This window comes from Prionailurus bengalensis, chromosome C2, assembly GCF_016509475.1.
Source record: "Prionailurus bengalensis isolate Pbe53 chromosome C2, Fcat_Pben_1.1_paternal_pri, whole genome shotgun sequence".
Classification (NCBI taxonomy): Eukaryota; Metazoa; Chordata; class Mammalia; order Carnivora; family Felidae; genus Prionailurus; species Prionailurus bengalensis.
The window spans coordinates 70425654-70453641 of NC_057350.1; the positions used below are offsets into that span (position 1 = coordinate 70425654).

Genomic DNA, 27988 nt, shown 5'->3' on the forward strand with positions numbered 1-27988 from the left:
AATATTTTAATTTATACTCCATAGCTTAAAAACTTCCCTCAAGAGACCTACTTTTTAAAATTGCCAATCATCTGGAAAAGCAAGTAAGTTCCAGAAGCTCCAGCACCTGAGTAGCTTGCTGCACACAGGCAAATTGCAGGAACGCCAGGAAGTGCCCTCATGATGTTCATGGCTCGGCAGCCACGAGGAATCTTTTTGGTTCTAGAGGCAGCAGTGCCCGAGCATCTGTTACAGAAATAGGGAAACTGCAAAAGGTGATTTGCCAGTAGATCAGGTCTATGTGTGATAGCTGCAGGGGTGGCCAGAGGCCAGATCTGATCCAGGTGAGTTTGGAACTTGGAAATAGAAGCTTAGGGAAGAAAGGAACTTTAGAGACCATCTGTCCCTCTGCCTTCATGGACGTGTTTAAAAGAAACAAGTGACTTGCTCAGAGTCACAAAACCAGTTAATGACACACCTAACACTGAAATCCAACTCAATCTCCTGCCTATTAAATAAATTGGCTTAGGGGCGCCTGGGTGGCTCAGTCGGTTAAGTGTCCGACTTCAGCTCAGGTCATGATCTCACGGTTCATGGGTTCAAGCCCCACATCGAGCTCTGCTGACAGCTCAGAGTCTGGACCCTGCTTTGGATTCTGTGTCTCCCTCTCTCTCTGCCCCTCCCCACTCATGCTCTGTCTCTGTCTCTCAAAAATAAATAAATTTTAAAAAAAAATTTTTTTTAATAAAAAATAAATAAATTGGGTTAAAAACAGTACTTTTAGAGTAACCCTGATTCCTCAACTTGTAGAACCTTGTAAGCAAAAACCAAACACTATTGTTACCCCCTTCTCCAACACCCTGCCCTGGCCATGCCCATCTGTGCTGGCCCAAGTAAATTACAAAGTGATTCTCCAGCCCAGTCCAGTGCCTCCAGGGCTGGCATGTGGCAAAGTGGGGAAAGAGAACTTCCCAAGTACGAATGCCTATCACAGACTCTTTGATACCAAGAACTTGTGACTCCTGTAGTGGCCTTGGTCAGGGAGTGATTCTGCCCCAGGCAGAGTCTTCAGGCCTCTCAAGGCAAATACTTGGTTGGGCTCTGAGAGCTTGGCAGTGAGCACAGAGATGTGACTGATCCCTGCCTCCAAGCTGCCCGGGAGCAGTGAGTCCTGCTGTGGCTTGGCACAAATATGAACTCTGTTTTTAAAAATTTTGATGGAAAGAGAAAGCAAATTTGAGAGCAAGCCAAAATGTTAAAGTGGATTAGCTGGCGACAGTCCAAGGCAAACAAGACCCAAGTGAGTATGTCTCCCACCGGACATACTGTGCTCGGGAGGAGAGGCATGAGTGGGGGGATGGCACGCCGCTTGGGGGTCTGGGGGCAGAGAGAGAAGTGGCAGCTCTCAGGGCAAGGATTTTACTGGAGAGTTCTGCACAGACCTCTTGGCGTATCACTTACCCTTTTTTTCTTCTGTGTCGGTTAAAAGGTTCTTTTAGTACAAAGCAAGAAGACTGAATGCCTTATTAAAGTGAACGGTAGGGGAGACAGGCTGTGAGAAGTATTGTTCTTAAAAAGTTGAGCTCCTGGAGGACTAGAAGTGACACCAGGAGTATGGTGTCTGGGGGTAAGCAATCCTGGTGGGTATGAAAGTGAACTCTTTCAGAAAATTCAGGCAGAAATGTTGCTGGAATGAACATCTGCAGCCACAGCAGTGAGACTAGAATGGATGGGGCAGGTGAAGGGGGCTTCGAGTGGTGTTTGTGCCTTAGCTGGAGCTACCTCTGTCTATGCTCACTGTGCTGTAAAGCTGGACACCGGTTACCTGTGGCCACAACGTAGGATTCTTGGGAAAAGCCTGTTGGATAGCAAGTGCATCAGTGTTACCCTGTTTCTTGATCTTGAGCTTAGATGGGACATGCTTGCTCAGAGTTCACCCGCCTGGAAGCTCAGTGTCACTTCCTCGCTGCTCGACAGCTACTGCCCACCTGTCTGCATAACGCATGTTGCATGGGTCTTGGGATTTGTGGCACTGGGGTGAAGTGAGGCCAAAAAGCAGGTCCTTGTCAAGAGAAGTAAGTTTGAATGTCCTCCGTGGTGGCTCTCTACAAGGAGCAACAGCGAGGACGTGACTTTGGCTCAGGGCCTCTCCCAGGGGCAGTGAGCAGCAGTTGCCTTCTGATGGGAGCAGCCTGTTTCTGCCCCAATACCTCTGCCTGTTGAAAGAAACCTGCTAGAAGAAGATGCAGAACTGTGCACACGGGACCCAGGATAGATGTCCTTTCCCTCATTGCAGGCAGACTCTTGCCCCCAGCAGTCGGTCTTTCCATTCTTCCCCCACCATGTGCTGTGCAGAACGGGCCCCGGCTGTGCTGGAGAAGCCACTTCTGTGTATCAGGGCCAGTGGTCAGTTTTCAGCCTCCCCATACACAAGGGCTTAAAATTGAGTCTTCTGAGTTCAGAAAGGTTCACCTACCAGCCTTTTTTAATGCTCTACCTGGTTCTGTTGGAAATTGGTAATGGCAGAGAGATGTATGCACTCACGACAAGCTCGGGAGAGAGCCTCTGTTCTGCCTGGCCCCTGCTGATGCTGGCTGTGGACTGCTTAGTGAGTGTCCCGTACACAGTGCTCTCACCCCGTACCAATGGCAAGGGCTTATATCCCCTCTGAACTTCATGATGCACCGAAGGGAAAGAAAGCCTCCACCTTTTACTATGTCTGTCTCTGGTCTCCTGCCAAATGGTGTCATTTCAGCTGCAGGAATGGGGTTTAACAAGTGTCATTTGCTACTTGCTATCACTGATTTGCATGCACATGGAAGACTTGATTTTAGTGAGCACCAGGGAGATTAAAAATTCACTATCTTCTTTTCCTTGGGATTTTGATGGATGCCACCTTTTATGTCACGGATTCATTGACCACTTCTTGAGCTCTACTATATGGCAGGCACAGTTCTAGACACAGAGGATATGGCAGTGAACAAAAGAAAATACCTTGGTTTCCTGCTTCGACCTGTCTCTCTTTCCTGCTGATTGGCAGCCTAAATATGCTCAATTTTAAGGCATTTGTAATGCATTGGAACTGACTTTTGTTTTAACCTCTATCTCTATATGTGTATCTGTGACTGACACCTTTGGGGCTTTTATCTAAAAAGAACTCAGCAATCCTTTTAAAAAGATCACTTGGGAACACTTGGAGGTAGTCCTGCAATTTTCAGTTCTCTGATTCATAACCATTGCAGATCAGAATGCCAGATTACACACCCACACCCCCCCACACACACACACACACAAACAATACTATTATCTTTTGGCCCTGATTGCGTTCGGCACACTCCTGATTAGAGAAGGTTACACTCATGGCAGGAAGACAGACATTCTAGACAAAGAGAAAAGAGGAGGACGTATTCAACCTAACCCCCAAATACTTTTAAATTTTGTGTATCTCATGAAACAGTTAGGAATATTGGAAGGAAGTTGTTCGTAAAAGAAAAGTATTCTCATGTTTAAAAAAAGAATGTGAGGGTATGAGGAGTGGGAAAAGGTTTGTTTAAAGGAGGTGCTTCAAACTGTGGAATGTGAAATGTGTAATGCAGAGTCCAGGTCCTCACTCTGCCCCACTGCACCTACATGTAACCCCGAAAAAGTCACAATTTTTATGCCTTTTGCACATGAAACTTTATTGCATTCATGAAAAAATTTTTGAAAAATCCCCAAAGAGGGAGATTTTTAGGATATGTTCTCTAACATTTAAACTCAAGACAGTGCTTCTGAGGCATCTGTGTGTCTCACTAGGTTAAGCCTCCAACTTTGGCTCAGGTCATGACTTCACGGTTTGTGGGTTCGAGCCTCATGTGGGGCTCTGTGTTGACAGCTCAGAGCCTGGAACCTGCTTCAGATTCTGTGTCTCCCTTTCTCTCTGCTCCTCGCCTGCTCACACTCTATCTCTGTCTCTCGAACATGAATAAATGTTAAAAAAAAAAAATTAAGACAGTGCTTCTAACAGGAACGTGAAGTCCAAACCACTAGGTTGGTTGTGTTATTTAAAGAGCAAACTAGTTGGCACAACCATTAACACATGACCAAGTAAAAAAGATCTGTTAACAGAGAAGAATGAAATTAGCTAGAGGTAGAATAGAAAATTGTTTCAAATATATTGGTATACTGATTTCATTCTTTTATTCAATGGAATGCTACTGAGTGTCCACTGTTGACAAGATACCATGGAGATTCCCGATACCTAACAACAACCTCTGTCCTTTCACACCCCAGGTGTCTTATCTGTGATGCCAAACACGGTGACTATGGGCATGTTTCATGTATTTATGAAAGGGACCATTGTACTTAGCACTTCCTTTATGCCAGTTGCTTTGCAAATTAGCTGAGAAATTAGAAAGACTTACCATACTGTATGCTAGGTTTTGTAACAGAAGCATACCCACTTTGTGCAACAAACTTACCCCCGGGAAGGGGATGGCTTCTACACCAAAAGTGAAATTTGAGCTTCACCGTAAGGTTCATCTTTCTATCTGTTTCTCCTCCTTTGCATCAGTTTTGATACACAAATAAGTTATTCTCATCAGGGACAATATGTAGAAGAGAAGTACTACTGATACATCTGTATCAAAAGAATTACTTGGTTTTGATGTGGAATTTGGCTTTTTTTTTTTTAATGGGCTATTAGCTCTGATAGGAACTATTCAGAAAAATAGTTAGAATCTTTACCAAAATCTTCTTACACTTCCTCATAATAATTCAATCAAACCTGATTTTCCTTAAAGATATGCATTCAAGATTCTTAAGATGAACTTTTAAAGTAGTGAACTTTTAAACCCACATGTTTCAAAATGTGGGTATTCTAGAGAGATTCTTTAAAAACATGAAGGCTCATATTTATTCTTCTTAAAAATGTTTAAGGGCACATGGGTGGCTCAGTTGGGGAATCATGTGACTTTGGCTCAGGTCATGATCTTGCAGTCTGTGAGCTTGAGCTCTGCGTCAGGCTCTGTGCTGATAGCTCAGAGCCTGGAGATTGCTTCAGATTCTGTGTCTTCCTCCCTCTCTGCTTTTCCCTCACTCACACTCCATTTCTCTTTCTCTCTTTCTCTCAAAAATAAATAAATATCTTTTAAAAAGTTTAAGCAAGTAGTTGTATACAATAAGTACCATTTTTCACTTTTTCCATGTAACAAATTTGGGTAATTATACAGTGAGTCATGTAATGCTACTTCATTCTTTTTGATGATTATGCAGTATTCCATTACTTACGGTACTATAGGTTATTTAACTAGTTCTCTGTTGATGGGTAAATGAAATGTTTCCGATCTTTTGCCATTACAAACAAGGCTGTAATTGGTAGCTTTGTATAGATACAGTTTCTCACACTTGTGAATTATGAGTATATTAATAGGGTAACTTCCTAGAAGTACAACTACTACATCAAAAGGATTTACATTTAAAATTTTGATAGCCATTGTCAGATTGCTCTGTGTGGATGTTGTACCAGTCCATACTCCCATCAGTTGAATTTAAGAGTCCCCACAATCTTGCAATTTAGTGTAGCATCGATATTTTAATCTTTTCCAAGCTGATATCAGATACTGTAAAAATAATCCTTATTCATTATTGCTCTGTGTGTTTTGTTTAACTGATAATATTAGTTTCTTTTATTTTTATTGAAATGTCCAGTGTTTATACTGTTACCCAAATGAGACTTGTGGGTTTGTCTCATTAATGTTAATTATACTTTTGTTTCTATGGATAAAATACATTCCTAATTAAAAGTATTTGGTTTACATTAAACTTTAAAAAAAAATTTTAAAGTAAAATACAGGGGCACCTGGGTGGCTCAGTGAGTTAAGCGTCTGACTTCAGCTCAGGTCATGATCTCACACTTCATGAATTAGAGCCCCACATCAGGCTCTGTGCTGACAGCTTGGAGCCTGGAGCCTGCTTCGGATTCTCTGTCTCCTGCTCTCTCTCTCTCTGCCCCTCCCCCACTTGTACTCTCTCTCAAAATAAATAAATAAATAAACTTTTTTTTTTTTTAAGTAAAATACATATGCTAAAAATGTATACAAACTCCCAGACAATTGAATGGACAATTATAAAGTGAACATACAGGAAATAACCATGCTGGTCAGAAAGGCAGGACATTGCCAGCTTTCCAGAAGCCCCCTGTGTGTCCCTTCCTGGTCACAACCCTGTTCTTCTCCCTTAGAGGTAATCATTCTCGTAACATTCGTGATAATACTATCCTTACTTTTATTTATATTTTTACCTCCTTTGTATGTGTCCCTAAGCAATATAGTTTCAATGCGGCTGTTCTTAAATTTCATATGACTGGAATTATATTGCATGTTTGTGTGCGTGTGTGTGTGTGTGTGTGTGTGTGTGTGTGTGATTTTTATGGAATTCATCCATGCTGATGTGTGTCATTCATTCATTTAGTTGTTATGTAGTATTCCATTATATGACTATACCACAATTTATCCATTCTGTGCATGGGATATTTGGGGCTGCTGGAGCAATACTGCTATAAATATTCTTGTATCTGTATGCTTGGGCACACTTGCTTGAGCTTCCCTACAGTGTAAAGCGAGGCGTGGAATTTCTAGGTGAACAAAAAAGGACTTACTGAGTGATAGGGTATATCTCTGTCTATACCTTCAACTTTACTAGATGATGTGAACTATTTTTCAAAATGCTGGTGCCAAATGGACACTCCTACCAGTATATATGAGAGTTTCGATTGCTCTGTACACTAGCCTATACCTGACACTGTCAGACTTCAAAATGTTTGCAGGTCTGGTGGGTATATGGTAGTATCTGCTTATGGTTTTAATTTGCATTTCCCTAAGCATTAATGAGGTTGGATACTTTTTCATGTCCTTAATGGGGCTTTGGGTTTTCTTTCTTTTTTTTTTTTTTTTTTTTTTTTTTGATGCCCTGTTCAAGCCTCCTGCCCATCCATGTATCTAGTGAGTTGTCTAGGGGTTTCTTGTCATACATTCTAGATATTAGTCCCTTATTGGTTATATATGTTGTAAATGTCTGTTCTCACTCTGTGGCTCATCTTTCTACTCTCTTTATTCTGTCTTGATAAACATAAAATTTGTCATTTTGAAGTCAATATATTTGTAAGTTAGAGGTTCATGTGATGTCATATGAGACGTTTCCTACATTTAGTATTTTCAAATATAATTCACCATTTATTTCTCCTCAGAATAGTATAGCAACACGGAAACTTTATTTTTAATGCGGGTTTCTGTCAATCCCTAAGCATCCCTCCTCTATTTTAATGAAAGAATAAGAACTGCTTGACTTTTGAAGGTATCGGTCTGTTGTCCTACATTATATGACAGGGAACACAGCTAAAGCAATGAAGTGTGTTAGAATAAAAGGTAATAAATATATTGGATTTGGAACTCAGCTGTCCAACAAACAGATCCAAGACATAGGAAGTCTTCACATAGCAAAACTAAACACGTACGCTCACAGGAAAGCCTCTTGAATCCTGATTTGGTATGTAATTCTTACCATCTTGGCCATCTAGTTACTTAGATATTACTTAGAAAATTAGAAGAGGAGAAAGTTCCTTCTGTCTAGACCCACCAATAGCCACAAAGGCTGAGCTACTGTCAGCAAGAGAGGAAGCAGAAAAGCTCTGAGAGCAAAAGCTGATGGGTGCATTAAAACTCCCAACAGTTTGGTTCTCTTCAGTGAGGGTACCAAGATTTCATCATGACTGAGCATATCTGAGGACCCCCTTATATTCTGCACTACACCATAATTATTCATCATGGTGGTATTTGTATTGTAAACAGAAGGGAAAATTATGTTCACCGTATTCTGTTTCAGAAGTTAGAGATAATAAAGATATCCATAAAGATGGCTAAATCGGGGAGATAAAGTGCTGGTGTTTAGCTATTCAGAAAACTTGATTATCCCACCAGGCACATTTCCCAGGGGTTCTGGGGACCTGAGGTGATGCTGACGGGGGTTTACATTAGCGGAATGATTGGTGAGACTCAACTTTTCTCAGTCCTAGGGTTTGACCCCAAAAAGACTGAGGGCTACACTTCGTATCTGCGTCATTCACTGTAGTGTGAGCCGGTGTCCTACCACATGTGGCCTATGGGCAGAGCCTCCCCACTGTTCCCCGGGCCTTCACGCTTACCTCCCTCCGCTCCCTTCTCCACTCTGCAGGCAGTGTGATCTGTTTTTCTTTTTGTTTGTTTTAATTTTTTTTATGTTTATTCATTTTTGAGAGAGAGACAGAGCATGAGCGGGGGAAGGGCAGAGAGAGAGGGAGACACAGAATCTGAAGCAGGCTCCAGGCTCTGAGCTGTCAGCACAGAGCCTGACACAAGGCTTGAACTCACAGACTGCGAAAACATGACCTGAGCCAAAGTTGGACGCTCAACTAACTGAGCCACCCAGGCGCCCCCAGTGGACAAGCTGTCCACATCACTTTATGGCCTTAAGCCCTTCAATAGTGTCTCTTTGTTCTGAGGCTGAATGTCAAAATCTTCATCATGACCTATGTGGCTGCATGGTCTGGCCTCGGCCCACTTCTCTGGCCTCATGAGAACCACTCTTTTCCTCCTGTATTCTGCCTTGCAGCCTGTACCTGGCCTTCCTTGAATGTCCCAGGTTTCTTCCCATCCCAAGACCTGTAGACAGGGCCTGTTTTCTCTGTCTGGAAGATCATCTCTCCTCCCATGCCACAGTCCACCCCTTTTGCCCTCTTTTCTTTCTGATTTTATCCTGTCCTAATCCACTGCCCAAGTCCCCTCCCCAAGCCACATCTCTCACAACACTCTGTACTGTTATTTCTCAGTACCTGCCGCTGTGGCCATAAGCATTTGTGTGGTTATATGACTGCCTCCTATGCTAGACTTTCAGTCCATGAGGATGGAGGGATGTCTGTTTTATACCCCCATTGCATCACCGAATCCAGCAAAGTACTGACTCCTAGAAGGTGCTCAGTAAATATTTGTTCAAGGAATAACTGGATAACAAATAAACACAAGGTAACATGTTTGGCATTGTGGGTAAGAGAGAGATCTGGAAATTGAGACCAAATGTAATTAAGAAACTAAAAATCCTAGTTTGGGAGGATCAGAGAAGTTTTAGCATTAGACTTTACTAAGTGGGTAGAATTTATCAGGCAGCACTGTGGAGGCAAGGGTGGGGCGCAGAGAAAGGTCATACTACATGGATGAAACAGTAAGAGCAGGTAAGGGAGAAAGGGGAAAATAGGATGGGTTTGGGGCTTGCAGGGGAGATATATGTCTGGTTGAAGTTCTGGGTCTGTGAGGTGAGCTGTGGGAGATTAAGACCAGAAGGATTGCTTGGCTCAGATCATGGAAGACCCTGGACACCATTCAAAGGAATTTAGACGTTATTCATTAACATCCAAGAAACACCGTTGGTTTGGGGGTTTTGTTTGTTTGTTTGTCTGCATGGCAGTGACTTTCATCCTCACCCAAATGCATCACTGTCATTTTACTCTGTCATTCTTTCTCTAGTCTCAGAAAGAGTCTAATGCTAACCCACCCATCCACAACCCTCTAAATCTCATCCTTTATACCCACTGGAGTATATCACTTCAACACCTCCTCTCCCACATGTCGTCAACCACTGCCTGCCATGCTGCCATCTACCACATGTTGTCCCCTCATGCTCCAGTGAGAGCCACATTTGAACTTCTGCTCATGATTCTTCTTTCTCTACATCACCCCGCCACCCCCAGCCATGGTTTTTGTTGCTTCGATTCTGATGTCCATGACAAAAATGCCAAGATTATAGCTCTGAAGTGACTTTACTCCTAATGGCAGTTTTCACTTTAATTTACTCACCCACCACGTGCCGGGCACTGTTCCAGAATGGAGATGCAGCACTGAAACAAAACAGGCCAGTCCCCACCCATCTGAAGTTCTGAGGAACCAGAAAACCAATAAGCAAATTCGAGACTGAGTGGCCACATAATGAACACTGTTAGTGCCGGGCACCGTTATTATAACTGGTCACCTGTGTGTTTCCAGTTTGATGTCCGACTTTTCCTCAGTCTCAGTCTCAGAAAATTATTTCTTTTTCTCTCAAACTAGTAACGTGGTTTGACTTCCCCATTTGGGGCAGAACAATATGATTTTCCCAAATACCCATGTTTTATCTTTGGGTCCATTCTCGGCATATTCCCTGACAGCCAGTCTGTTGCTAAGTCCTGAGAACGAGTCCCTCAAAATATCTGTCACACCACTCTGCTGGGCCTTGGTTACTGTTTGCTGAAATTCTTTCAGTAACCTCCCTGCTTTCTGGGATTTTGCTCCTGTGTCTTATCTTTTCTTCTGATACCAGATTCATCCTCCTCAAACTATTCCTTCAATGTCTCACTTGTCAGCTAAAAGCCTCAGTAGCACATTCACTAAGGATCAAGTACAGATGTTTATAAAGTTTTCCCTTTAACATATCCTTTAGAGATCTTTGCTGTCATATATGCTATAATGCATCTGCTTCCGATTAAATCATATGAAACTGCCATTTTTGTGTATCCAAAATGGGTGAATCCTGGCAATTTATATGTTTCAGCCTAATTACACTTATCACATAATGGGTTGCCTATGTGTCTTTCTCCCATGTTACATTGTGAGTTCCTTGACAATCATGTCTCGGTGCTAATGATGCTCCCATCTCTACTGTCTGCGACAGCATCTAGCACATAATAAATAATGGCAGTCGAATGCCCCCAGCCATGTCATGCTTTGCTCCTGCTGTGTCCACCAGTAATGCTTACTGACTTGCATAATCACATCTGGCCCACCCTTCACTGCCAGCCTGACTCATGCCTCCTTCATGCTAATGCTCACTACTTCTCCCACCACACCTCTGAGCACAAGCATTGCCCCCTCTCCTGTCCCCTCCCCCACCTCAAACAAGTCAAATATCATTGTTTAACATCCAGGTCATATGTTAGGTGTTTTACATAGTATTTGCCATGTTGTTTAGCATAAAGTTGCACCCTTAACAATGAGTTGAGAAATCTCTGTTTCTAGCCCTTATCTCTCACACTCAGGTCGATAGTGCTATGTTTCCAACTGTCTGCGGCCGAACTGCACTTGGGTGACTCACGCGCTCTCTTTGGCAGACCTGAAACTGAACGCATCCCCTACCATCTCCCAGACAATCTTTTCTTAACCCCCATCTACAACTGTACCTTTAAGGCATCTTGGCTCTCCTTCATTCTTGATCCTTTTCCTGAAATCGTGTTGCAATGAATCATCGCGGAGATTGCATAGTCTTCATCCTGACTCTAGATTTTCATGGGATATATAAAGTCTATCCCTGGCAGCTTTAAGAGGAGACGCATGTCTCCCAAACCACAAGAACATTCTCTAGGACTTACAGCCTCCTGATACACAGGCCCCTTACCCCCTAGCCCTGCCCCTTTTCTGGGTTCCTTACTGTCTGCAAACCTCTCCTCTAATATATGTTTATATGTTTTCTGGTAGATTATCTGTGTGATTCTCTTCACTAAAATATAATGACCTTTTAAATAATAATCGCCTTTGTCTACCAACCTATCACAGACATCACTATGTTTCCAAAACTATTTCTCTGTACTGGTGGATACAGGAAAAGTGATGTTGAAACAAGTTTTCTTCATTATTGGAATGATTTCTGGAGTCCCTTCCCTTAGCACTTTGTGAGACAGCATCTTCTTCCGGTTCCCTTTTGTTTCCTTTGGGCTGGTTTTTATGTCAGCAACTGAGTCCCGAGATCCATAAAGACAAGGTTCACGTGGGATACCGTCTGCTGTGTTCAGTGCACTGCCACACAGTTAGACATTCATAGACATGCTCAGAAATACTTGTTTGAATAATATGTTTTATGTGTATAAGTTCTGTTTTTGTATATTGATGAATTGTGTGTCTCTGAATGTGTTTCCCATACACTCTGTAGGAAATATTCATCGACGTGGTCTGGGAGGCAGGGATATCTTGAACATATTTTCTGGCCATCAGGCCATTGTAAACCATTATGTCATGGGCTCCAAAACCTCATGGCTGTGGGGGGCACAGGTGAAGAGCCTACCTGAGCTGCAGCATGTAATTCCTTTTCTTCCCACCTGCTTGGGAGTCTTCCTTTTCCTTCTAAACATGAGAGACTAATTTTTCTGTGTTAAACATAAAAAACAAATGTGTACATGTATATATGTGTGTATTGTGCTTATGTATGCATATGTACATATATATGTATATACATATATGTGTGCATGTATGTATATATGAAGGAAATACACCAAAACGTAAATAGTGGTTATTTCTGGATGGTGGCTTTTTCCAAATTTTCTATAAGAAAATTACTTTTATTAACAAAGAAAACCCTACTAGATGTTATTTTTAAAGGACAGGAAAGAACATGATTATTAAATGGTTGCTTAGGTCCACCCTCAGCATGAACCTAAGACAAGGGACAAGCAGGTGCCCGGTAGGAAACAGGGTGATCAATGTCTCAGTATCTTGAGAGGAGGGAAAGTGACCAGAGAGTGAATTTGGGCTGATGTGTAGGATGGGCCAAGGTTGCGAGCTGAGGAGCTGGAAACTTTGGTTGTGAAGGACAGGAACCTTGGACAGTGAAAGGAAAGAGAAGGAAAATTCAGGGGGTGGGCAGTTGGGGGTGATAAGGGAATGAGTTCATCAGGGTTTCCCCCCGAATGCAGCTATTTAGTGAAGCATGGAAAAGGTAAGGAAGAGCTGAAATTACACTTTCAAGTTCATGAGGAGATTCTATGAAGAGATACACAGTGTGAGAGACAGAAAGCAGACATGTTTCAAGTTTGATTTTAAGCCCCTGTAATTCCAGAGGGGTTTCAGAGTGACTGAGCGTGGGGATATTGGGACCCAGGTTAGGAAGACACAGAGAGCCTCCAGGAAGGAAACTGGTTACCCTGCGTGGGCAGCAAGGTTTCAAACACGAGATTCATCATTAGGTCAAACCCCAGCTCTTCCCCAGCCCCTCACCTCCCTCTCTCCCTTCAACTCCCACAGTCTAAGTGTAGAGGGAATGTTTTCTGATAAGAATTCTTGGGAAAGAGGCAATTTCTAAACTTTCTGAACTTGAAACAAAAAAAATAATTACATGAAACCAATATTTTCAAGGATGTTTCTCCCACACTTCCTGGTTCCATGGTGCTCTCAGAGGGTTCCCTGAGCAGAGGGAAAAGCAGAAAGAAGAAATACAGGGGGATGAACTCTTCCTTCCTGTGACTGATTTCTTTCACGGGGGTGGCCTTCCTGAGGTGGGGAGAGCCTGGCCTGTCACTTGGGAGGGAGCACAGCAGGGCATAACTCTGTGCCACCTTCCAGGCCAGTTGGTCCTTCTCAGTAGCTCCTAACAGCATCCTAGATAAGGAACCCTGGGGTCCGCATGAGCAGCAGACATCTAGAAGCCAAAAGGAGACCCTTCAGGCAGAGTAGAAAGCAAGAAAGAACACATAAGAAAGTCACAAAATAAATCCTTAAAAAAAGAGCTGAAGTAAAAATATACTTTCTGGTGTTTATATCTTTCCCGTATGCACGATTCAATATTTTTACTACTCTGTATCGCAGTTTGTGATTCTGATGGCTACATCAAGGAAAATTTCCAGTCTGGGCTCTACATTGAAATTTGGGGGTAGAGAAAGCCTCTTTTAAACCAGTTAACATAGTATTTGCAGAGTTCCCTGTGTATAATGGAAACAAGAGGGCACATAAAGTCCCCATCAAGGATAATACCCCCGCCCCCTGCTGCCCCATCTAATGGGGGAGATATAGTCCCTCTCTAAGTAGTCCCTGCTACAATTGGGAAGGCCAGGGAAAGCACAGAGGCTGCCTGCTAAGGAAGCCATTCAGAGCATAAACAGCTCACAATGACAACTGCCTCTCTTGCTGAACTCTTAATATGAGCCTGGCATTTTATCTATAATCTTTCATTTGGTCCTCACAACAATTCTTCAAGGTAAGTATCATTATCCTCATTTTGCAGATGAGGAACATGTCACTCTAAGAGGTTCAATAACTTGCCCAAGGTCACACAACCAGAACATGGCAGAACATAGATATGAACCCAAGTCTTGCTGGTGTCCACTATGCACACTGCCTTCCACTGGATAAGCTCACTAAGGGAAACAATTGGATAATTCAAGCCAAAGCACACAAAATAACATTTTACCCAAATGGTCTAAGTCCTATCATTTCCCCCTTGATCATCTGAGTAAAACACACCTGCATTAAAATACCAAGAACATTCCATGTTCCCTATATCCCATGTGTCAATCGCTCACTGGGTAGCAAAACAAGGCATGAGTCAGGAATGTGGAAGAGGCTCTTTATTATGTCTTAACTATGGGAGTAGTAATTCAGGCATACTTCTGACTCACTGGCTTCCCAGTCCATCAGAGAGAAACATCAGAAGATACAGCCAACTGGAGATGCACTTAAAAACATATTGCCAAATAGTTGTCTCAAATTCTTTATGGACCAAGAAAGGGTTTAAATCTATAATATATAAATATGTTCCCCATTTGTGGCTATTATTATACCACTGGATGTCCAATGATGTCTCTTATGCACCCAGGGTCTGCAGAACATCTCCGGTAGTTCAGAAAGCTCATGTCACGAGTGTCTAGTATTTGAATGGAGCCTACATTGTATTATATAAAGTATTTATAAAAAGGGTGTCTATACCTGAATAGTGGAAGATAGGGGAAATATCAACATAGGACCCTCCTTAAAGATAAAAGAATAATGAGGAGGTCTGGTTAATAAAAGCTACTGCTCTAGTGAAGTGGGTCTCACTGATTGTTGCCCCTCATGGAAAATGCCAAAGACAAGTACTTCTGGACAGTGTGTGCTGTCGGTTGTGAAAATGCAGTTCAAACACTACAACACTCAGGTTTTCCAGCGATGGAGTGTGCCGAGGATTCCAAACCAGGCATCCCACAGAATTATGAGGGAAATATATCTAAAAGCTAACTACAGGCCCTACCCTGGCCTACTGAATTGAAATGCCAAAGGTATAGGGTGATTGGATGTGGAACATATATATGAATTCCAAGCTGAGAGATATTTTCTAAATAATAGAAATAATTATCATCTCAAACAAATTTAATGGCCTTTCCCTCTCCTCACACCTTCATTTAAACTTTTCTTATTAGTTCTTTTTAATGATGATTCTTAGAAAATCATCTCAAAGAGATTATGAACGGCTGTCATTTTTGAAGTTAAGAGCTATGCATTGGTGTTCACTACTCTTTCATGAAGTTACCAACTGGGCTATGTAAAATAGTAGCCTCCTATATGAATGTGTCTGTATTTTCTCAGGGTTTTAGAGAACAAGCATTCAGTTTGCCTACATGCATTTATTTCTTAGATGTCTCACACATCAAACCAGCAGACATGTGCAGGTGCACAGAGACAATTATAACTTGAGGTTTAAAAGGGGGTAAAAATTCTTCTGCAAGACCTAATGGATATATATATATATATATATATATATATATATATATATATATATATAATGAAGTGACCCAAACCTCTTCTAGATAGGTCCTTGAGGATAAGATGGATCCACAAAATACGTGAGATGCTTTCCAAGACCTTGGGAATCCACAAACATCCAGACATCACTTAGGAAGATCAATTCTCCTTTGCAGGAGCCACCGTAGCACAATGGTTAAGGACAGCCTTGGAATCAAACCAACCACAGTACAGATCTCACCCCCTTCACTTGCCAGTTGTATGATCCTGGGCAGGGCCTCTCAGGGCTTCAGTCTGCAAAATGGAGGTAATGGTATTACCTATCCCATAACGTTGTGGTGCAAAATACATGAAATGATGCAAGCCAGACACTCAGCTCTTTGCCTAGCATGTGCTAAACACTCAACAAATATTAGCTATTAATAATAATGACAATAAAAATATTTTTAAAAACTGTCTCTCCCTTCAGAATTTTAAGAACTGTGTAAAGAATAAAATGTCAAAGTCAGCATCTATAAAACTGTTAAATTCTGCCACTAAATTCTCCAGATCTTATAGCACATCTATTCATTAAACTGGTAATGACAGTAACTTATAGTGTGGGGAACTAACTAATCAGGACATCAGATACCACCCCTCTGCCCCACCTCCCTATTAATGTAATGTATATAAAATTCCTAAGACCCTTTGCCTTAGTAAAGATGAACTCTGTGGTCACCAGCACCTTCTATGAGTTACTTCACAAATGCATATGTACAGCTCCTGGCTTTCTTCAGAATCTCCTCTCCTTTCTGAATTCTAAGTATCCCCTATCTTCCTCACAGCTCAGAGTAACTGCCATTTTACCTTGATGCTGAAGTGTTTTCTTTCCCTAACGAACAGTTTTTGGCTGGCTGGAGTTCTTACTAAGGGAGTTTGAGATTGTTTTCTCATTTCTATATGGCAAGTATGATGGAACCTTTAGCATCATAATCTGAGCCACAGTCAAATATGAGATCATACTCTTTAATTTACCTTGGACTTTTCTCTTGGCTGAGCCATTGCTTTTTAGAATATTTCACACCTCCAATAGCACTAGAAGTTGACTTTCTTTGAGGGGCCTTTATTAAAGAAACGATTCCATTGCTTCTGGTGTCTGAGTAGAGTAGGTGTGGCCACACTGGAATATGGAAGCTGGGTCTCTGGAAGGCTCCCTCATTCACCCATTGATCCACTCCTTCAGCCAGCCATGTGGCCTCACAAACCAACCACATGCCTTGGAAAAATCACAGATTACCACATGTCACGAACCCTGGAGATACTTGAAATCGGGAATTTTAGGTCACTTACTGCCAAAGACATGCTACATAAATGGTTAAACTTTTCTCAGTTTCTTTCCCCCCAAATGAATGTCATAGTGAGACTTGCTGGCAGGGCACAGGGATCCTAAAAGAGTTGAAACAAAGAAACACAACAGAAGGGTATGAAATAAACACTAATGATCGCTGTCACTAGGACTTCATATTTAACGCATCTCTCTTTATATTCTTCCTGGCTCTCCTCCTGCTTTTATGTGTGGGATGTTGGGAAACCACAGGACTGCTCAACGAGCATCTAATGCGAGGAAAAGTGTATGGATTTGAGCCCTGCCAGAGTTAGTGAAAGTGGCCAGTCAGCGATCCTCATCTGGATCCTGGACTTGGTTGGCTTCTTCTGAACCTTCAGACCAAGGAATGTCCTCCTACACAGCACTGTGTTCCCTCCATTTCCTCTTCTAAAAAAATGATGGTGTATCTGCCAGGTTGCACTCTGTGCATTGGGTTGCTAGAAATACAGTAGGTTGCACTGATGATTTAACTCTGTTTTCTATAAAGGGCTACGGGATCTCGTGCAGATTTTTGCAAAGTCATATGCAAATCACAGAGCCCCGGCCCTTTTCTTAACAGGATGGCAACCTTGCTCCTCGGTGGCACCTGGGACCTGGAGATCCTTTCTCCACTTACGTTTAGCGCGCAGCCTGGGACTTGTCCCTGCAGCTCACCGGGTTAGCCGTGCCGCCGTTGGGACCTCCCACCTGGACTCCCATCACCCACCTCTCTTGAGACTGCTCTGGCAGGGCTGGTGTGGGGTACAGCCTTTGCTCAGAGGGCAACATGTTCCAGGCAAAATCTGCCCCCCTGGGCCATGGGCTTGCCCCTCGGGCTCCCTGCTTCTCTACCAGGTGCGATTCGAGGTTGCTGAGCTTCTCTCCAAAGCTGAAAATGGTGGGACGGTAGGGATCTGTGAGAGGCCCCATGACCCAAGCCACTCCCCCTGATTCCCAATCCAAACAGCAGGCACCCCAGGTCCTCTTCGCCCCGGGCGTCTGCCACGTGAGTGGGCATGCTCATCCAAGGGACATACTTATCTCTGGAGTTTTTGTCCAGATTGAACATTTCTATTGTCAGTGGCTCCTGACCTGGAAAACCCATCATTCTAATCTAGCCCTCCTCCCCCACATCATGAGAAAGAGGGAGGAGGAATAAGGGGTAGTTTATGGTAGAGAAGAGGAGGGTTAACTCTAGCGGTTCCTGAACATTGGCCCAACCATGTCCCCAACCAGTGTTCTCTCTGTGTCAGCCTGCCCAGGTTTTGTCGGAATTTCCTGGCTCCTCTAACCTCACTGTGGTTCAAAGACCACCCTCCTGACTCCCAAATTATCCTGTGGGGGGTGGGGGATGGGAAGAGGGAGAAGAAATAAATGAAACAAACTGGCTGCATGTTGGTAACTGTTGAGACTAGATGGTCAGTTCATGGGCATTCATTATACCATCTCTCCACTTTTGTATGTGTTTGCAATTTTTCATAATAAAAAGTTAAAAGTTTAAAAAGCCCTCCAGCTTCCAAGACACTCAAGAGAGCCCCATCCCCTAACAGAGTTTCCTGGAAACCCCACACCAAGGCAAGAAAGAGGATTCCATTACCTACATATATATATATGTATATATATATACTCATTTTCTAATTTTTTAAGGCCCACTGCTTTATTTTCAATAGACTAAACCATATTTCTAAGAGGGCCCCACGTTGGGCTTACTTCCTCCAGCTGGGTTATGGGGGAGGGCTGGGTAAAGGGGTCTTTAAAATCCTGAAAGTTTACACTTCCATGTACCTCGCAATCTTGTTGTGAGGATGGGACTTGTTCAGTGTTCTGAACTTTGTGGAGGAAACACGCGCCCAATTCACAGTGTCACTCCCTGGAATTGCACCTGGCTCAGGAAAGGACTGTCTTTGTACTTGAACTTAATCCAATGGAGAACCTTAACACGGGCATTTGCATGACTGAGAATTGCTGCTGTCTTTTTTCCATATGTCACTTTCATGAATGTGTTCTAATAAAATGATTCTAAAGCAGGCTGTTGATATACAGTGATTTATAAATACTCTCTGTTGAGTGCTGAGGCCATTAATTTTCTACCAAGAATCCACCCCATCCCACTTTCTGGAAAGGTCTGTCTAGCTGGGGACAGACGCAGTGAGCATACATGTGGCATGCCGTCATGGCGGCACTTCTGCAGTTGCTATCACTAATAAGAATCATGTCAACCACAGCAATTTTGTGTTCTGGTTGCCTAGCAGCAGAATTTGTTTTCCAGAAGAAAGATGGCTATATGTAGTAGATTAGTATGGTGGGGAGAGAGGAGGAGGCAGGGCAAGAACAGGAGTAGCATTCACTCTACCAGGGAGGGGTGGGGGGGAGCAAGGTGGAAGGAGAGACAAAGGCAGCCAAAAAGAGAGACAAGCAAAGTTCAAACTTGTTCAGTGATAAATCTCAGCACATTCAAAAGATAGTGTTGTTAAATTTTATTTACAAAATAGCACCTTTTGCTCTCTAGCCATAGCAAGTCAGAAATCTCCAAATCTCATTAAGCAAACTGGAAGCAAAAGAAGAAAATCGATATTTCTGAAGGTAGATATTTTGAGAAACACTTTTTATCCCAATCTTTATTCCCCTCAGCCGGGCTGGCCAGGGCACTGCCATGAGCTGGTAACAAACTTAGTCTGGTTCTCTGGGGAAGCAGGCATTGTTAGAAACCTCATGGGGCGGGGGGCGGGTCAGGAGGGCAGAACCAGACAAAGAGGCTTCCATTTACTGAGCACGTTTCTCATACAGATGCTGGGAAGGCACCCGATATACATCATCTCCTCTAATCTTCACAGTCATCCTGAGAGGCAGGCAGTTCTGTCTTCATTTTCCAGCTGAAGAGGCTGAAGCTAAGAGAAGTAAATAACTTACACGATAAGTCATAAAGCTAGAAAATAGCAGCTCTGAGATTCAAATGTAGGTCTCTGATCTCCAGATCCATGTTTTTTCAAACCACAGGCCTGATGGCCCAGTGCCAGCTTGGGCTCTCCCCTGTGTACTGTCACGGTCTTCACCTTAATGAATTGTGCACCTTCTGTATGCCCTGGGGGTAGGGGGCGAGCACAGCCAGTATCCTGCTCTTCCTTGTGTGATTGGAGGTCTCTTCCAGGCCAGGTCTTTGTGGCCACATCCATGTCCCTGTGACTTATGCAGAGCACAGGCTGATGAGGCTAAGATCACCATCTGGCTTTCACAGGGATTTGCTCACTCAGCAAATACCTAGTACCTGCAAGTACTGGGCATTATGAACTAGGTGGACAAATATAGACTCACCCCGTTCTCAGGGAGCTTACCAGTAGAGGAGACATACATTAATCAAGTAACTCATCAATGGATCTATAATAACCGCTGAAAGGGACCTTGAAGATCACTGAGATCAACAAATGAAATGAGACCCAGAATAGCTACCCAGTTTGCCCAAGACCACACAGCGAGTTAGGGGCAGAGGACTAGAACTCAGAACTCCTGTTTTTCACTCTTAGACTACTGTTTTCCCTGCCACATCACACTGTAGTCTGCTACAAACATAGACTGCCCCCAGCCCCAAACAGCCAGATAAACATGTTGATCAATCAGTACACTAGCCCGTCTAGTAGAATCCAGATAGCACATTTTGTAATGATAAAGAGTATAGTGAACCAAATCCCCAAGGATGGCATATACTCAACCCATATTTATAGACTTATTTCAGAGCCCAAAGCAGGAGCAGAGAGGCAAGGCTCTCATGTTGTAGCAACCTTGCCTAATAAGGATGCTCGCAGGTGTTTCGGTGTTTTGGTCTGACCCCACTATTTCCTCATCTCCCAGTTTCAGCAGATATTCATTCACTCATTAATTCAACAGATATTTACTGAGTGTCCGCTAGTCCACTAGGCACAGTTCTCAGAGCTGGGGACACAGCAGTGGACAAAATGGACTGCCCTTGTGGAGTATACTTTCTAGCTGAGAGGGAGACAGACAATCCACCAAGTAAAGAAGTAAATAACACAGCAAATTAGAAAGTGATAAGTGTTACAAAGAAAAGTAAATCAAGAAAGGGGTAGGCAGTCTCTGAGGTGGGGATGCATTTTTAGGGTGGTTGGGATAGAGACCTACCTGAGAAAATGATGTTCCAGATCATCATTTACATACACACACACACACACACGCACACACACATACCCACATACTCACACTGTGCACTGTGAAGAGTCCCATAAGCCTTCCCCTACCTCCTGCAGAAAAATAAGTTTGTCAGTGGAATGTCCCAGAGTCTGATTCCTAGCTTGCTTTTTTTGTTCTTAAATTTGAGCATGTATCAGACTCATCCGGAGGACTTGTTAAAACAGATTGCTGGGCCCCACTCCCAGAGTTTGTGATTCAGTAGGTGGGGGTAGATCCAAGAATTTGCATTTCTAACAAATTCCCAGGTAATACTAATGCTTCTCATCCAGGGACCACACTTTTAAAGCCACCAAGTTAATCTATTATAGATGGAAGGTCCCTGTTACCCAAAAAAGGATGCATCCATTCACTAGGGTGCATGGATATTATCAGAGTAGCTATCCTTGAAGAGCAGGGGTCTATCAAGAAAGGGGACTATTTTTAATTGGGGTAAGCTTCAGAAACCCCAGCCTGAGGCCCCAAGCACTGAAGAGGTAGGGCAAGGGACAGTTCCTGGAAAGGTGGAAACAATAATATTTCATTGCTTATCTAATAGTGCTTTACATTTTCATAGCATTTAATACTTTTACAAGTCCTTTAGCCCACTATCCTCTTTTGGCACAGTTAACTTGTGAGGTAGACAGAATAGGTGTCATTATCACATTTTTTGGAAACTTGAGACACAAAGAGGTTATATGACCTCCCTTGGGCATCAAGGAACCCTAGTGGCCTTATGAATAGTCCAGTGTTCTTTCTCTTTTAACACTTCTCATAATGCTAGCTATGGTTTCCTCCTTGGCCATCTACCCGTTGGTCATTGAAATCCAGGACATCTAGTCACTCTTTGCCTTTTGCTCTGTTTAAAATCCCACTCGCTGCAAGTGGATCATCCATGTGGGCGATTAACTGTGGCAAATACTAAGCCTTGCATGAGTTTCCTCTGCCGTAAACACATCTCTTCTACTACCAGCTATTGTCCATAGAAAATGCTAACTCATTTTAATATTAACCTAAGCTAGAACTGATCATTATGAAAGCAAACCTGCTGGGGGAAAAGCACACATAATACTTCCAAAGGCAAATAGAAATGGCATTTTGATTATATGTACCATTGCTTCCTTTCCATTAGCAGAGATAATTGAAAATTTTCTGTATCACTAAAGCACACAGCAAAATGAGAGTGGGTTTTGTTAAATCTGATGGCTGGTGAATCACTTTCCCAGGTATTCAAATATATATTTAAAAACAAAACAAAACAAAACATGGGCATGAAAGGTAAAATTCTCCCTTCCAGTATTTGCTCTTCTGGTGATTTTCTCCAGTCCTGCACTGATTCCTCACAGTGAGAGAGTGAAGTCTCTCACTGAATCTCACAGACACTGGGTTTCAAAGAGCTGTCTCTTTTCAACTTCCATACTGTTTTTGATCAACCAAGAGCCCAAGGTTTTAAAAGTTTTATTTCTAAAATTTCCCTCATCTGTCCCTCAACCCATTGACATTCTGACATCTTCCTTTAGTAGTGCCATTGGGACCACTCATTGGTTCAATAAGCATTTATTAAGCACTTATTGTGACCAGACCTTGTAAGAGCCACTGAACAGGCTATAAGATTGAGTTAGAACTAATCCTGTCCTCAAAGAACATGGCATATAATAGAATCACTCTATAAATTATATAGAATAATTAACATTCAAGTCTATTCTGGATGCAAATTATAAACCCATGTAAGTTTCTCCCATTTTCATTCTCTTTACTCACTGTATGCTTAATTAAAGCTAACTGATGAGTTATTTTAGCTTCAACATAAAATAGGCATCATTAGGAAAAAAGATGTACCTGGGAAGGAAAAGAGTGGGATGGAGAAGGAGCACTGCTCTCTATTTTGAGCTCGCATGGAGATCTGCATCAGCAGCCCAAAAGCATGGTAACAGGGGACAGTATAGGATCTACAATCTGCTGTTGATTTCCACACATGGACTGTCACAAACTGACTATATAAGGGTCATAAAGCTTATATGATTAGAAATTCCATATTGATGAAAGATCCAGTGTGAATGTGTTTTTACTGAGTTTTAGAGTCCAAAGTATGATATAAAAATGACTATTCCTTAAGAAAAAGTCCATGCCCACTACAACACAGGGACTGAGCAAATAAGAAAACAAGTGGATCTGGGGGAGATGGGGTGAGATGCAGAAGATTCTATTAGTTGGGTCAGTGTTAGAGAGTCCATGAGAAGAAGAGATTCAGACCACAATCCAACAATGTATGTGTATGTGCATGTTTGTGTGTGGATATATACACAATTACCTATACATAGAAAGGTGTTGAAGGCCAGTAAAAAGGATTTTGTAAGAATGTGAGCCCTTAAATACATTGTTTTTTTTTTTAATTTTTTTTAACGTTTATTTATTTTTGAGACAGAGAGAGAGCATGAATGGGGGAGGGTCAGAGAGAAGGAGACACAGAATCCGAAGCAGGCTCCAGGCCCCGAGCTGTCAGCACAGGGCCCAACGCGGGGTTCGAACTCAGGGACCACGAGATCATGACCTGAGCTGAAGTTGGCCCCTTAACTGACTGAGCCACCCAGGCACCCCTAAATTCTAAATTCATAATCCAAAAAAGAAGATGAGTTTAGAAAACCAAAAGTACAGCTGAAGGATAAGGATAAAATTGTAGTTCTGCTGACCAAGTGACTCAAAGAATACCACTAACACCCTTCCCCCTGTTTATTGGGCCACCTGAATGTGCAGCACCTTAAAGTAGCTGCTCAGGCTCTGACCCCCCTCTGGGCTTTGTAGATAGTAGAATCCCAAGAGAGGGGGTTGGGGCAGATATGCAGCTAAATCTCATATCTGTCTCGTGAACTCTATTTCTGCCAGCTCTGCAAGCCTCTCCTGGCCCTAGAGGGGGTTTTCACAGCACAGGTGCTATATCCAGTCTTACCAGTGACTATCAAGCGTGCTAGTGGCATGATAAAGTAACCAGGCATACTGTGGGTGGGTGTGGTCATGGATAGTGGTAGACACAGAGAGAATTTAGAGGATTCAGAAATAGCAGAGATGGGGGATGGGGTCTCTATGTATCTGCCTTCGAGTTTCTGGGATGATGGAAGAAGGAGTGTCATTCTGTTTGTAAGAATATCCAAGGACTCTGTTATCTATTAGTGGTGGCCTTTTAATGGGCCTTACACCCAAGCGTAACCTAGAGTTTTTAGATTTGGTATTGCCAAGTTTTGCCCAGTTGTTATGGCACCAATCAGGGTAAAAAGAAGTACTAGGGTGGGAGTGGGAACTGAAACATAGTTGATGTAAAAGCAGGATTTAGATTGCATTGGTTTGGCACACTTACTCAGAGAGTGACCCAAAATATGGCACTCCAAGTATTGCTCTGGTGTCGCATAGATTCATGAGGACTTGCGCGGGCTTCTTGGCCCTGAGAGGAGCAAGTCAGTGATAAAATTGATTTACATAGTTCAGTTCCTCCAAGACCAGATGGAAGTTAAGATGGAAATAGGAGGCTTTGTACTTTCCAGACTCTTCCTACATTCTCATTTGGTGTTGAATGTGTTACATATTGCTTTATTTTTTGGTATTTCTGGGACTATCCAACCAACAGATTTGTTGGAGAGCCATAGATGTAGACCTCCAAGCCCAGCCATCACAAACAATCTAAGTACTCTCAGGCTTAGAGATGGAATAGGTCATTAAAGAGGGGGCCCCTTGTAGGGCACAATTGATTGGTTAATGTTGCATAATATAAGTGGTGACATTTCAGCTTCATGGCACAGTCCAAGATTGTTGATAGGGCCAGCAGGTACCTAGGCTTCTAGGAGACGCGATCAACTCAGCATTCCTAGCTTCTGAGGAATGAATGACTCAAAAATTAAAGTGAGAAGGTAATTAGCCCACTGTGTCTGATGGTGTAACAAGCACGATTGCTTAGATCATCCCACATGCCCATTTCCCATCATGCTATTGGCCCCATATTTGGCCATAATAGTCATAAATCTGGCTTGTTTTCTCCTGGATTAAATGTCTTATATAAGAATGCATATACAAGTAGAGGTGGAGAATGTAGAGGGTTGGGATGGGATAGCATCAATAGTTACATTGGACATATTGGTCTCTTTGGCAAATGCTTGACATGGGGGAGGCATGTCAAGGATTATGCCCAAAGTAATGTGATGATTTGGGTTCTAGATGGTCCCCTCAACTATCAGAGACTTGGGAAAGACTAATACATCCAAGGGGTCAATGTGGGGGTCATTCATCAAAAAAAAAAAACAAGAAAATGGATGTTGTCAGTAATTGGTGACTCTCAACAAATACTTAGATATCCATCACATAATTTACTCATTCAACAAATATTTATTGAATACCTACTCTGCCAGGCACTATTTTAGACAACAGCAACAACAACAAAACAGAGATTTCCTACCCTCATGGAGCTGACATTCTGGTGGGAATACAGACAAATAAGTAAAATATGTAAAGTGCCAGCTGATGATATATGCCATACAGAAAAGTATAACTTCAGAGGGAGGTGAGGAGTGGAGGGGGTGAGGGAAGAAGTGAGAGGAGGGTCTGAGTTCTAATGACTGACATGAACAGGGATATAGAGTATAATGAAATTATACTCACTCCCAAGTCACATAGTGGTGATGAGGCTGTGAGTGTTGGAGGAGGTGGTGGTGGTGAGGGTTCTAGTAGGAGGACACACAAGGTTTTAGAAATCTCTCTCCATTACTCCCCAGTCAAACATGAAGATGTGGGGAGGAGTGGTCTTACCTAGGAACAGATAGCAGCTCTCAAGTAAGATGGCTTCTTCCCCAGCCTTCATGCCTCCATTGGAACCAAGAGGATGCCCAAGAGTGTGCCCTAGAATTCACATGGGTCCCCAGACTACTCCCTCGGTCTCTACCAGTACAAGGGAGCCTTTCTGATGTGGTATTAGGCTGGGTCAGAGGAACCTATATTCCATTCAGACTGATAAGGACCTCACCTGTACTATTTCCAAACATCTCTCAAAGTTCACATGATAAGATCCTTGAATGTAAACCCATATATGGTCCAAATATAAAATGAATCTAGGAACCAAGAGTTCATGGAATACAGTATGCATAAGTGTCTGGAAGCTCCAAGGGGCATTGCAGATCATGAGAAGTGTCACAGTATTTTTATCCTTAATAGATTGAAAATATCAATTCCCTTTCATTACCTCCCCCAGCTCCCAGTAGACTGCAGGGTGCCTTAAGTGTAGCTTGATAAAGGTTTAGCAGCAGCAGGAAGAATAGTTTCCAACTATACCTGTTTAGAGACAAACCTCAGTCACCAGTACTAAGGCAGAGAGAGTCCTGGTTCTCTTTATCACAAACAGCACAGGGCCCCAGGAGACCCATTGAAGAGGTCCGGAAATTCCTGTTAAAGTCTTGAGATAGGAATCTATTTCTTGGGTGCAAATAATAGATATGTTCAACCTCTATCTGAGTCCTTGCCAACAGGAAGATGGCTCAGTTACAGTTGTGGTATAAATGGAGTTTCCCGATTTCCACTCCCCAGACCTTATTGAGGACTCATTAAATGTAGACAGCAAACTTGGGGGTTAAGGAGAAGCTGGCTGTCTCCTCCCACTTATGGGTTTGCCCTTGAGAGACAAGCTTTTGAGGTTGAAGCCGAATGAGAGAGGAGCTCAGATACTACTGTGCGCATGTGCACACGCACACGTTTGTTGTGTGATAGCTTCTATCTAATGCTAAGCCTTATCTCCAGAGAGATACACTGTTCAATCAAGTCCAGAGAGTTGTCTCCCAGAGCTATTTAGAAAGATTAGTCTCAAATGGCATTGGTTAGGCCCTCTGGAAAAGGGCCGCATGGGACAAGTTCCTTGCAGCTCAGCTTTTGGTCCAGGAGCCAATTGGTGGCAAATAAAGTGACAAACAAAATCACATTTTCTGTGTGGCTGTGAGAAATCAGATGTGGCACTTAGTTACTTTCTATTTTCCTGGAGCAACATGTGTTGCCTGTGTGGCAGGGGACTTCTGACCATACCTGATATGGGTCAACTGTCTTTTGGCCTGTTTCAATGAAAATTTAGTTGTAAACTAAAACTAAAAAAAAAAAAAAAGATGCAAATGGATGTAAGTTTGAACTTACATGCAGATATAGATCATTATCTAGACAAGGAATCAGGACAGTTTTATAGGATCCATGTCAGATCATACTAGGAATTGGACTTGTCATTGCTGCAGGGTAAGTTCTGTGAGGGCAAGTATTCTTGTCTGACTTTTTCACTGTTGTATCTCCACTGCCTATACCAGTGCCAGACACATAGTACGGACTGCAAGTCCAATTGCATAATGTAGAGCATTAGTGTGCAGAAAGACAGAGAGAAATATTCTACATCTTTAATGCAACCAGACTGGCAGCCAAATACCTGCATTGCACCACCAGGGAGTAGGAAGGCATTCCACAGAATAATGTCATTCTTGGCAAAAACAGGATCATGATGCTTGAGTTCCATCCAGATAATGCAAGAGTAGAAGACAGGTCTGGTGTGTGATTGTACAGGCAAAGTTCAAATGTAAGACTGAAAGCCAAGGAAACCAATTGAAAATTTAGCAAAGAAATTGCAGGGTCATAATCCAAGGAGCAAAGGGGAACCTGGCTGCACAGCCACATGTGGGAAACTACCATGAGGTTGGTCGCTGACAATTCAAAGGATTCTGATAAATGCCAACTCCTTTCTCAACAGTTTTTATTGTATTACCAGTCATGAAACTTTAAATGAATCACTTGGCCTTTGGAGCTCTGTAGAGCATTTTTAATTAAGAATGGCAAATGGGAAGATTAAAAAAGGAAAAGCACCAAGGGCCAGGAGCTACAGAGAGAATAAACCCAGCAAAACACATGCTCAAGAAAAATGAAACACTTGCTCTAAGAAGTCAATTTGAAAAATGTCTGT

General features: G+C 42.6%; 1 protein-coding gene across 20 annotated transcripts in view; it reads left to right on the forward strand.

Annotated features, from left to right (window-relative positions):
• KALRN (kalirin RhoGEF kinase) overlaps positions 1 to 27988 on the forward strand; it is a 677424-nt gene that overhangs the window by 468715 nt on the left and 180721 nt on the right. For 6 of the 20 annotated variants that reach the window (XM_043594374.1, XM_043594376.1, XM_043594378.1 and 3 more), the window contains exon 34: positions 17426 to 18872. The exons of the other annotated variants lie outside the window; for them this stretch is intronic. In XM_043594374.1, coding sequence (XP_043450309.1) covers positions 17426 to 17488 — 63 coding nt within the window. In that variant the 3' untranslated portion in view covers positions 17489 to 18872. Of the gene's footprint in view, positions 1 to 17425; positions 18873 to 27988 lie in introns of those variants that run through there. 20 annotated transcript variants of the gene reach the window in all.